This window comes from Photinus pyralis, unplaced genomic scaffold (genome assembly GCF_008802855.1).
Source record: "Photinus pyralis isolate 1611_PpyrPB1 unplaced genomic scaffold, Ppyr1.3 Ppyr1.4_LG1, whole genome shotgun sequence".
NCBI lineage: Eukaryota > Metazoa > Arthropoda > Insecta > Coleoptera > Lampyridae > Photinus > Photinus pyralis.
In genome coordinates this window covers 54,612,160-54,623,750 of record NW_022170249.1, presented here as the reverse complement: position 1 = coordinate 54,623,750, position 11,591 = coordinate 54,612,160, and the positions used below count along the sequence as shown (strand labels likewise).

Below are 11,591 nucleotides of genomic sequence, written 5' to 3'. Positions count from 1 at the left end.
AGTGTGGATAAAAATGCTTATAGAATGCGACCTACTATTACTAGACCAGCAAGTGTGAGGTTTTATGAGGATATTCAATTGCAAGGTATCGCTCTTCCGGAAATACTGGAAAACACTACACAAGAGTTTGCACCGTGGATGACTCCTGCAGTCGAAATAAGAACGGAACTTGCGAAATACAAAAAGTCAACTACAAACAGTAACACTTATATACAGAAATTCCAAGATATATGTAATGAATATCCTTCGTATGAAATCATCTATACTGACGGGTCTAGAACGGAGAGTGGTGTTGGAAGTGCGATGGTGATTGGAGAAGAGTCCTATGAATGGAGTTTATGTTCGTGGTCCTCAATTCGCTTTGCCGAACAATATGCGCTGTGGCAGGCGTTGTTATATTGCTCCATCGGCGATAGACAAAATTTTATCATCGTCACAGATTGTATGGAAGTAGTGAATGGGATCTCTGAAATATATCCTGTTGATGCGATGACGAAAAGATGCCAGTCCATTATCAAGTTCTTAAATGGAAAAGAGGCTATAATTATTATTATATGGGTACCAAGTCATATTGGTATACCTGGAAACGATCAAGCAGACCATGCTGCATGCCAGGCTGCGTTAAGTAATCACATTGATGTTAACCTTATACATCCGTTGGACTTAGGAGAATACCTGAAAAAGAAAAACCGGTTAATGTGGCAACAAAAATGGGCTGAAAGTAACACTCACCTGACCCGAATAAAACCAGATGTACGGAAACTCTATGTGTTAGACCAGGCCACTAGGGAGAAAAAATGTAAAAATGCACCGACTGCGAATAGGGCATGCGCAGATAACGCACCAACACATTCTTAAGGGTGAGATTGCCCGACAGTGCGAACGATGTGGGACTGCTGTAACCATTCGGCACATAATTCAGGAATGCCCCATGTATAACAACGAAAGGGCGCTGCATAGTTTAAATCGAGAATATGTCGAGAAACTTCTGTGCAACGATAAATGCAAAAGTACCCTAAGTTTTTCTAAGAGAAATAGGTATATACAGACAGATCTAAAGTGTAGTGAGAGATTTGGGGGCGCCCTAATTGGGGTAATATGACCATAGCAGTTAATGCCCTCAAAAAAAAAAAAAAAAAAAAAAAAAAAAAAAAAAAACAGTATTTCCATTTCTTCAATCGTTCGATTACTTATACCGAGAAATAAATTAAGCTAATTATAGGGCTTGTCGTGTAGTGTTTTAGAAGGGTGCAAATTTTGGTTGGGACTCTGTATGGGTATTATAATTGTCATTTTTTTACAAGGCAGCTTACAACATAGTTGACAGAATATGGTATTGATTTTTTGTCATGTTTGTCTGTCTGTCTGTTTGTAAACACTACAAGACAGACAGTAAGTCAGATCTAAACCAAATTTGACATACCCATAATTTCTACCTCATGAGAAGAACCCTATCAATTTTTAAACAAATCGTTTGCCTGTCAAGCCCATTTTTGAAGCTTTCTGGTTTTAATGCGGATATCCTATTGTACTAATTTTTTCTGTTAGGTTTTATAACTAAATGCGTAAACGCTCATATTGATTTTGTAGATGGCACATTTAGCGCAATGCCTCTCTTATTTATGAAGATATTTAAATGAAATTTTGAATGTCTGCACTTCAAATAAAAGAAAACGTAATACAACCTTGAAAATTTGGATGTGTGCATGCACAACGCCGAATTTCTTATTAATGAAGGTATGTAAATGAAACTTCATGTACAGGGTGTTACATACAGTATGTCCCCGGATTGACTTGACAACAGGAAAAAAATATTTATTATTGATTTTACGACAAAAAGTTATTCATTACCTATACAAAGTTTTTCTTGTTTTAAGAATAAGATTGATGTTCAAAGATTTTGGATTGAACGTACAGGGTGTTCGTAAATTAAGGAAACATGAAAACCTCTCAAGAGACAAGTTCGCGTATTTATTATTTTAGGGAAAAATTTTATTAAAGAAAAGTGTTTTTAATATAAAATAAAGCCTAAATACAAATTTTTATCTTGATTTTTTTTGTAAAATGCTGCAAATAGTTTCTGATGAAAGCCGCTATGAATAAAGAGAAAATTAGAAAAAATTTAGATATGAAATATACAAATTTTCAGATTAAATTTCCAATTTTATGATTCATTCTAGACTGTGATTTATTCTAGGGTGTAAAGCGAAAGCCTTTGGGAAACATAACCAAACGACACTTTAGGCGTATCGTACAAAACATGAAAAAAGATTGTCTAGAAAAAAATTTCTCTTCTAATGTTAAATTAATAGAAACCAACTGCGCAGTGGGTAATATTATGGAGGCAATACCTACTGACGTTCAAACTTCTCCAATTGCATCATGTTCTGTTATGCAAGTGGACCCCCCAACAATCCCTTCAACTTCTGGCTACCACACAATAACCATGACTGGTGCAGTTGATAATAGGGATCAAAATGTCGAAACAAATGCAATTATTAATGTGCATACTGGTAGATCAACCGAGACCTCCACAAAACAACAACTTGCTATTTGGGCTATCGAAAACCACATTTCCCAATCTGCTGTAAATAAACTTTTAGCAATTTTAAAGCCTCGCATTCCTGAATTACCAAACGATGGTCGAACATTACTGCGGACACCAAGACCAGGATTTTTCAAATTTGAAGATGTTCCTCCTGGTAAATACGTGCATTTTGGTGTTAAATCGGGTATCTTACACACACTTAAAAGGCATGGTGTATCTGTACTTAATATGGACTTACAATTAAAATTAAATATAGATGGATTGCCATTAAGTAAAAGCTCCACAGTGCAATTTTGGCTAATTTTGGTGTCGATTATAAATGTTGAATTTAATGAACCTATAATAGTAGGAGTTTATTGCGGCAAAAAGAAACCAGAGTCCTGTAACCTCTTTTTACAATATTTTGTGAAAGAAATGAAGTTGTTGAAGGAAACTGGAATTTCAGAGGGAGATATAAAGGCTACAATTGCAGTTAGTATAATTATTTGTGATGCACCTGCAAAAGCACTGATATTAAATGTGAAAGGGCACAACGCATATTTTGGTTGCAATAAATGCCACGTGGAAGGCAGTTTTATTAAGAATCGTATGACATATCAGTGTGTAGATGCGAAGCTACGTACAGACCAAGAATTTGAAAATAAGGTGGATGAAGATTATCATAAGGGAGATACTATATTAAAAGAGTTACATATTGGATTAGTGACACAAGTGGGTTTAGATTATATGCATCTTGTTTGTATTGGCGTTTTAAAACGGGTACTTAAATTTTACGTATATGGACCTTTTTTAATGTACGCCTTAAACAGGCCGAATTGAGTTTAATAGACGTACATATTGAATCTATAAAACAATATGTTCCAGTGGAGTTTTCAAGGCTACCTAGGTCATTACAAGAGCTTGATTTTTGGAAAGCTACTGAACTGCGTTTTTTTCTGTTGTACACTGGAACATCCATTTTAAAGCCTTATTTAAGAAAATCACAGCTGAAACACTTTATGGCTTTGCATATTGCCATGCGAATCTTGGCATCACCAAAAATGGCACACCAGGATTATGATTATCCACAAAGCTTACTAATTTTTTTCGTAGAAAATTATAAACATTTTTTTGGTGAAGAACACATTACATATAATGTGCATAATCTTATCCATTTAGTAGACGATGTAAAGAAATTTGGTTGTGTGGATCATTTCAGCGCCTTTCCATTTGAGAATTATTTGCATGAAATTAAAAACGTAATGAAAATTTCTGGTAAACCCTTACAACAGATTTCCAATAGGGTATTTGAACAAAGACAAAATTTCACACCTGTAACAAAAATTATTTACCCATATCTATTGCATTCTGAAAAAAACGATATCCTGTTTATGGAGAAAGATATACAACTGGATACTAGTTTAAGAAACAATTGTGTGTTATTGAGATCCAATGAAATACTGCAAATCACTAATATTATAAGTTCAACAGTGATCAAGGGACGAAAAATAAAAAATTCTGAAATTGACAACCTGTATCCTAGTATCTTAAAGATACGTACAATTGAATGTAATTATATGTTAGATGTAGAAGAAACATTTTCGTATAAAGATGTGGCTTGCAAGTGCATTAAAGTTCCTTCTCATGATGGAAATTTTTTTCAAGTGTTACCTTTGTTGCACCAGATGTAAAGTTAAAAAATGTAATACCCAGCAATGTTTATCCATTTATGTAATTTATTTTTTTAGTTAAATAGTTATGCAATTGTATATGACTTACCAGTATCGGATGATGGAGAGCAATATACAATTGTTTTGAAAAAATGGCTTCATGAAAAGGAGACTATAACTTACTTAAGCCATCCTACAAGCAAGGAGTACCAAAAATCGTTACGGCTTAAAAGAAATCCCGATAAGTTATGGAGTGTAACAGCGGTACAGGTCGTGGGATACTATGGTAATAAACTTTCTCAATCATTTATGTAATATACAACTCTGTGCTTACATTATATAGATACTTATGAACAGGCCAAGGCAAAAGAAACCAAATTATTGCAATATAAATCTTCATCTGAAGTGGAAGAAAATGTGACACACAGAAACAATAAGGCTCTAAGGGAACTCTGCACTAGTAGAAGGGACAGTGATTTCCATTACGAAGAGGACCAAGATTCGTTATCACCATTACCTCTTCCAAATCAGAATAAGTTGGATGAGGCGGGTATATCATTAGAGGATGTACCTGTAGTCATAATTCCGCCTCATGAAGAGATCCAAGTGCCGAAGTTGACTCTCCCGCATCATCAGCAGATAGTATGGTATCGAACCAAGCAGGTATGGCTTTCCCAGTAATAACTATATGTACACATGTATTATTTACAGTGTTCAACTTACTTCGAAGCATCAATGATCAATTGGTAAAGTGTGATTTATTATTGCAAAGTCACACAGATAAATTAAATGGTATAGAAAAAAAATTAAACATTTTACCATTCCAACAAGATATTCCAGTTTTATCCATCGAACTTCCCCTTAAAACAGTTGAAGAATTGGAACATTTTGAAGAAACTTTAAAAGACGAGACCCAATTGGCAGCATTGGTAAGCTTCTCTAATAGTTGTAGTAAAAGTAGGTAATGTCCCATTTCTTTGAAGAAACATATTTTGAAGCGCCTCGTCGAATCTACGGAGCGGAGTTCTGTTTTTAAAATGCTTTCTAAAATGTTCGATTTTGAACTGGCAACAATTTGTTCCTGGAAGGGTCGAAAACAAAATTATAGAACTGAAAACCTTGCACTGATTAAAATTCTGATTGGTAAGAGAAAAAGGTCTTGTAAATTTATATTTTATAAAGGCATATATTTATTCCATAGAAACAGTTCATGATTCTTTCCCTTACGCAAAGGATGGTGTGATCGAGCATGCAGGCATTGACTGGTTTCGAGCTGCTCAACAGCGATTTGCAAGAAGGAAGAATACACTGCAGTGATTTTACAAGGTTTGTTTAAATTAGGTTTGACACCAAATGTAAAAATTATTTGCAGTGTAATCAATGCAGTCACATGGGATTTCTTTATTTAAATTATGTTAAGTTAATTATTCATTGACTGAACTTTGATTAGGATAGTTTTTTATCTGTAAAAATTATTTGTATTCCTTGTTTTTTTTATTGTATGTGTGATTTCTTTAGGTTAAGTTATAATTATAAGATCAAATGAACTTACCTGTGAAATTTGATCATAATTATATGAAGGTCTCGACCTTCGAAGATCAAAGTGGTAGTCTCTCTCTTTCCTGCTTGAACCACGCGATTTAAAAACAAAAAGCGGGGGAACGCGTCCTCTCTCCCAGGGTACACACGCTTTATATTCACTTATGCAAAGGAAAACAATTGTCGCTTCCTAGGGTGTGGGATGGGTGGGAGTGATCTTCTCGGTCGAGACCTTCATATAATTATGATCAAATTTCACAGGTAAGTTCATTTGATCTTATAATTATATTTCATGTCTCGACCTTCGAAGATCAAAGTGGTAGTTGTTTAAAGTTTATAAGACAATTGTTTTAACTTTTGTGTGCAAAATTGTGTTCATAAGCTTATGTCCGAAATAATCGCTACATATCTCTACAAATCTCTAAATATGACCACATTACTCATAAGTTAAAGGACGCAAATTGGCTATCAATGACGAGTAGACGGCATCTCCAAAATGCTGTTTTATTTCATAAAATCATTTCCGATAAGCGGCCACCATACTTATACAATAAGATCAGATTTAGGACTGACATTCACAATTTAAATCTTAGGCATAGAGGGCTACTAACTATACCTCAACATAAAACAGCACTATTTGAGCGGTCATTTAGCTACACCATTGCTGTGATGTACAATGCATTGCCGTCGCCTCTTAAGAGTTTACCAACTCGTCAGTTCAAAAAACAATTGTTTAACTTTTATTTCACTCTTTAATTTGATTTCGTGTTACTGTTGATTATTCCTGTTCGTATTGTCTTTTATCTTTCAATCTGTTCATTCATCATTTCACTATACTTTAGTAAGTAGTTATTCTAAAATAATTTTGTTTTCTTTCGCTGTTTTGCTCTGTACAAATATTCTCTGTTTTGTCATGGTGTAGATGGAAGAGCAGCGTTTTGCTGAATCTATGCCATGAGGTTCTAAAAAAATTTTTTTTTTTTTTAATAAATATGATTATTATTATTATTATTATATACAAGAAACACATGAGAAAACGTTTATTAAGTGTGATAATAAGATTCCACAACGAAAAATCCTACCCTAATTAACCAAAGACAATATCGCTAGTTTTATAACTAAAACTAAACTTAGTATCTACGATAAGTAAAAGGTTACATTTGCGATGACAAAACGGTTTTTGCAAATCTATCGTTATTATCTAAAGGTCTGTCGTAAAATTTTGAGAATGTGGTGGAGATTGGTGACCAGCCCGCCACTTTTTTAATTAGCTCTAAAGGAACTCCTTGTCTTTTAGCTAAAGATGTGGATGCATGTCTTATGCTATATGGTGTATATTTACAATTTATTCCACTTTTTTCAAATATTATTTTTACCCATCTACTTAAAGACTGAGTCGTTACTGCTTTATGTGGTGGTTTGAAAGAAATAAAGAGTTGATTTTCTTTTCCTCTAAGAACTTTTGTTCGTGCTATATAATTTTTTAAGGTTCCTGCCACACATAAATTTGGATTTTCATTAAAATACGGTAACACTAAAATGGGTTGTACTTTCTTTGGTCCAGAAGTTTTAATACGATCTGTAATGTAAATGGTAGCACCTTGATCTGAAAACTTTATATTATCTAATTTGATATGGTAGCATGTTTGTAATCTGTGTCCTGTGCACAGTAATATCAGGGTTATTAACTTTGATGATAACATTTCTAAGGAGATACTGTCGTTGGGATGTAGTGTTTGCAAATGCTCGAGAACTATCTTTGGGTCCCATGTGTCATTATATTTAGGTTTACTTGGCCTTAGATTATGAATTCCTTTCATAAATCTTTTCAGATTCTCGTGTTCTCCAAGTGTGTTTCCTGTAATGAGTGATATAGCCGATCTAGCTGTGTTAATAGAAGTGTATGAACTATTATTATGAAACATGTTTGTTAAAAACTCTATGATCATGTTAACCTTGTTGTTAAATGGAGTTGTCTTCTGTGCACAACAAAAAGATACCCAGTTTTTCCAATGTACTGAATATTGGTTTATGGTAGCTGTACTTAGTGATGAAATCATAATGTTAATTGAAGGTTTTGGTATTTTCCTGTTTTCGAAAATCTTGCTGACAAAGTTGCGGCCAGTAGTGTAGTTGATTTTGCCAATGGGTGAATCGTCCGATTGGAAAAATGAAAAGAATTAGTATCTGCTTCAAGATACATTGGAGCTGTCTCAAGTAGAGATTGAAATAATGGGAACCATTCTTGTGTTGGCCAAAGTGGGACTACCACAATGCCTCTTGCTTTTTCCTTTTTTATTTTTTGCAATATTCTAATAATAACTCTATTTGAGAATGGGGGAAATATATAGAAAAATATTTTTTCCCATGAAATGGTAAAAGCATCAGTTGTAATTGTTACAAAATTAACACATTTATTATTTGATTTGCTTGCAAACAAATCGATTTCTGGTGTTCCTAATTTATCAACAATTGCTTCAAAAGCCCAATCTGCTAACATAAACTCTATATTTGGGTTTTCTCTTCTAGATTCACGATCAGCGGTAACATTGTCTGCTGATTTAATGTATACAGCCTTTATAAAAATGTGTCTTTGTTTACACCAAAGCCACATTTCACGAGTCAATTTGTTTAAATGGGGATATTGAATGCTTCCCATTTTGTTTATATATGCCACCGCTGTTGTGTTATCAATTCTTAATAGACAATTACAAAATTTAAAATTTTTAGCAAACTTTTTCAGTCCATGAAAGGCTGCCAAAAGTTCTAAATAATTTATGTGATGAGAAAGTTCTTTTTCCGACCAAAACCCGTGAACAGTTTTATTATTAGAAACAGCTCCCCAGCCTGACCTAGAGGCGTCTGAAAAAATCTCTAACTTGTATTCCGTATCTCTTATATGATTATACCCAACCGAAATGTTTTTTAACCACCACAGAAGATCAATTTTCACCTCTTTAGTTAAAGACATTGTTTTATCAAAGTTATAATTATTTCCTTTTAAGGCAAGGAATTTTTCCCTTTCTAATCTTTTAGTAAAAAGCCAAGAGTAACGTATAGCTGGACAAATTGATATTAGTGTTCCTACAAGCGTAGAAAATTCACGAATCTTACATTGCTTCTTACTAACAAATAAGGAAATTAACTTCTTCAAATTTTGCTTCTTAATATCTGGAATATAAATAGTCATATTTGACGAATTAAAAACAAATCCTAGAAAGGTACATTTTGTTTTAGGAATGATATCGCTCTTGCTAAAATTTATTACAAACCCTAAACTTTCGAGTAAAGCAGACGTTAATTTAAAATTCGATAAGCACTCTCCAGAAGAACTACCTAACAATAAAAAGTCATCTAAATAGACTACAGACAATAAATTTTGTAGTCTTAATTTTGCCAACACTGGTTTTAACAGTTTCGTAAAACATATGGAGCTGTACACAGTCCAAATGGGAGGCAATTAAATTGAAAAAGTTCATCGTCAAAAACAAATCTTACATATTTTTTACTTTCAGTGGCCAACGGTATGAGAAAGTAAGCTTTCTCCAAGTCTAGTTTGATAAAATGATCCCCTTCGTTAATCAAATTTAATGCCGTTTTATAATCTTCTAGCTTAAAGTGGTCATTATTGATATATGAATTTAAATGTTTTAAATTTAATATAAACCTAAACGAACCATCTGGTTTAGGTGTTAGAAAGAATGGTGAAATAAACTGGCCCTGCAGGGGCGAGCATTTCGACACCGCTCCCAAAGATAACATTTCGTAAATGCAAACGTGAAGCTTTGATTTTTGTTGAGTAGACCAATTTGGTACTTTAAAAGGACATGATTGTTTAATATTTCCAAATAAAGGAATTTTATACCCATTTAACCAAGACAAAATCCGTTTGTCATTAGTAATATTTTGCCAGTTACCTATAAAATGTTTCAGTCTACCAGCAAAAGGTAAATTTACCTCATTTTCTAATAAAATCTGCTCCTGCGTTGATAAGTCTGTCTTGTCTTGTCTTGGTTTTTCTCTCGTACAAATGGATGTCTGCTGCCCATTTTCTTTTGAGGAAAGGCCATTTTTCGGAGATCCCGATATCTCTCGGTTTGAGAAGCAACCCTGGTTCTCATTGGTCCAGCCTGGGGAAAGCTTCTCTGAGAATTCGCAGCTGGACCCTTCCAGTTTAAATGTTTTGTTTTATCTCTCACCTTGGGGGGTTTTTGAAGGTCAGATTTCGATTTCTGAACTTCTTTGGCACATTTTATATCCTCTATCAGAGTACTGCCAAATAAGAGGTTGTCGGACACTGAATTTTGAAGAGTGTCTTTAAGTTTCTCGTTCAGTAGGTTTGAAACTAAAGATCGTCGAATATTTGTTTGTACAAAAATTTGGTTCGATAACAGCCGTGATGAATTGCTAATATTCTCCGCCATAAACATTCTTGATTCTACTGGAATGTTGTCGGAGGTTAAAATCTTGTTAAGAACCTTCGCGTTAGCAATCCATGCAGCGCATAGTTGTTTCTGGTTATTAAGCAAGCGAGAGTCCCTAGCCACAGCTGCCTCAGAAATTGTGGCTTTTATTTCGGGGTTAAGTACTGGCGGTTTAATAAATACACAATTTTCCGGAAAAGGATATTTAGTAACCAGGTCGTTAATTACTCTTCGTTTAATCCAGATTTTATAAGGTCTTCCCATCTTTGAACCAATTCGGGGTGAATCGCCTCACCGACATCCGAAATTGTGCAAGATTTTTCTCCCAGTAGAGATAATAATTGAGGATCAACGTTTTCTTGATCATTCGAAATTAATTCCGTATGGAAATTTTCCCCATGATCATGAACAGAATCCTCTAAAGCAAAAGACCAAAATTAGAGCCAAACTTAAAGCATTAAAAGGTAGTGATTCAATCACATAATTTACGAGTGTGCGTGTATCACGTACGTAACCTCGAAAAATGAAAATTCCTTTTATAACAAAATTATTGTGATTCAATCACATAATTTCGTATATGCAACCAGAATGGTGCAAAAGCAACAAGGTTAATAGGTTCCACGAACCCTCTGATAGCTGTTTCAAACAATATCAGGCCCGTTCTAAATATAGAACTGCAGCATCGCCTAACTTCAGCAAGGCGATCAGTCGAAGGCGTGCATGTATAGGTAGGTTACTCAGTAACCGCCTGCACAAACAAAATTACCTTGATCTGATGAATCGGAGGCCATAACTAGAACTCGTTTCCTCTTTTTCACCTGACCTTCTAAAATCTTGAGACGCTTCTTAAGTTGTTTGAAGTCTTCCTCGTTTTTTCTTTTATGTTTTCCCATATTGCACACAAAACAAGCGCGACTGGTTCGCAGCGCACGAAAAAGAGAAGTGAATATAAAGCGTGTGTACCCTGGGAGAGAGGACGCGTTCCCCCGCTTTTTTTTTTAAATCGCGTGGTTCAAGCAGGAAAGAGAGAGACTACCACTTTGATCTTCGAAGGTCGAGACATGAAATATAATTCATTTACCTACCTACTGAAGGTTGTAATGGAGTGTTCTTTATATCTAGTTTGACGAATTATCTTGTAGTCACCTGTTTGTTGGTCACTTTTTATAATTAATATTTGTTCCCTTTCATTTTATTGCTTAATCATAGAATAATCAGTCCAATTCTGTAACTTGAAATAACCTTAGCAACTTGCTAATAGTGAAGGTAATTGCTACATGATCAGCATTTATTATGATCATGTAGCAATTACCTTCACTATTAGCAAGTTGCTAAGGTTATTTCAAGTTATAGAATTGGACTGATTATATGTATAGGGTTTTTATTATTGGTAGTATAATGTACAATATTCATTTATTTACTGAATTGGTT

General features: G+C 34.3%; 3 protein-coding genes across 3 annotated transcripts; 1 reads left to right on the top strand and 2 right to left on the bottom strand.

Annotated features, from left to right (window-relative positions):
• Positions 1-2,409: 2,409 nt before the first annotated feature.
• On the top strand, positions 2,410-5,594 carry LOC116170533. The gene is made up of 7 exons (XM_031486995.1): positions 2,410-4,229; positions 4,276-4,483; positions 4,541-4,860; positions 4,909-5,126; positions 5,181-5,340; positions 5,399-5,523; positions 5,570-5,594. Exon 1 carries the CDS (start codon positions 2,447-2,449, stop codon positions 3,365-3,367), a length of 921 nt encoding a protein of 306 aa, XP_031342855.1. The 5' UTR covers positions 2,410-2,446; the 3' UTR covers positions 3,368-4,229; positions 4,276-4,483; positions 4,541-4,860; positions 4,909-5,126; positions 5,181-5,340; positions 5,399-5,523; positions 5,570-5,594.
• A 1,186-nt stretch (positions 5,595-6,780) lies between these two features.
• On the bottom strand, positions 6,781-10,380 carry LOC116160430. The gene is made up of 2 exons (XM_031473622.1): positions 9,695-10,380; positions 6,781-7,896 (listed from the first exon to the last, which is right to left on the bottom strand). The coding sequence occupies exon 2, from the start codon at positions 7,794-7,796 to the stop codon at positions 6,891-6,893; it is 906 nt and encodes a 301-aa protein (XP_031329482.1). The 5' UTR covers positions 7,797-7,896; positions 9,695-10,380; the 3' UTR covers positions 6,781-6,890.
• LOC116160431 lies at positions 10,374-11,135 on the bottom strand. The gene is made up of 2 exons (XM_031473623.1): positions 10,927-11,135; positions 10,374-10,578 (listed from the first exon to the last, which is right to left on the bottom strand). Exons 1-2 carry the CDS (start codon positions 11,051-11,053, stop codon positions 10,385-10,387), a joined length of 321 nt encoding a protein of 106 aa, XP_031329483.1. The 5' UTR covers positions 11,054-11,135; the 3' UTR covers positions 10,374-10,384.
• Positions 11,136-11,591: the final 456 nt, after the last annotated feature.

Excerpts from the sequence above, each read along its gene's own strand:
- LOC116170533 (XM_031486995.1), top strand. The coding sequence starts at position 2,447 with ATGACTGGTGCAGTTGATAATAGGGATCAAAATGTCGAAACAAATGCA.
- LOC116160431 (XM_031473623.1), bottom strand. The coding sequence starts at position 11,053 with ATGGGAAAACATAAAAGAAAAAACGAGGAAGACTTCAAACAACTTAAG. Across the intron at positions 10,579-10,926 it reads CTCCGATTCATCAGATCAAG|AGGATTCTGTTCATGATCAT; the intron begins GTAATTTTGTTT and ends CTTTTGCTTTAG.
- LOC116160430 (XM_031473622.1), bottom strand. The coding sequence starts at position 7,796 with ATGATTTCATCACTAAGTACAGCTACCATAAACCAATATTCAGTACAT.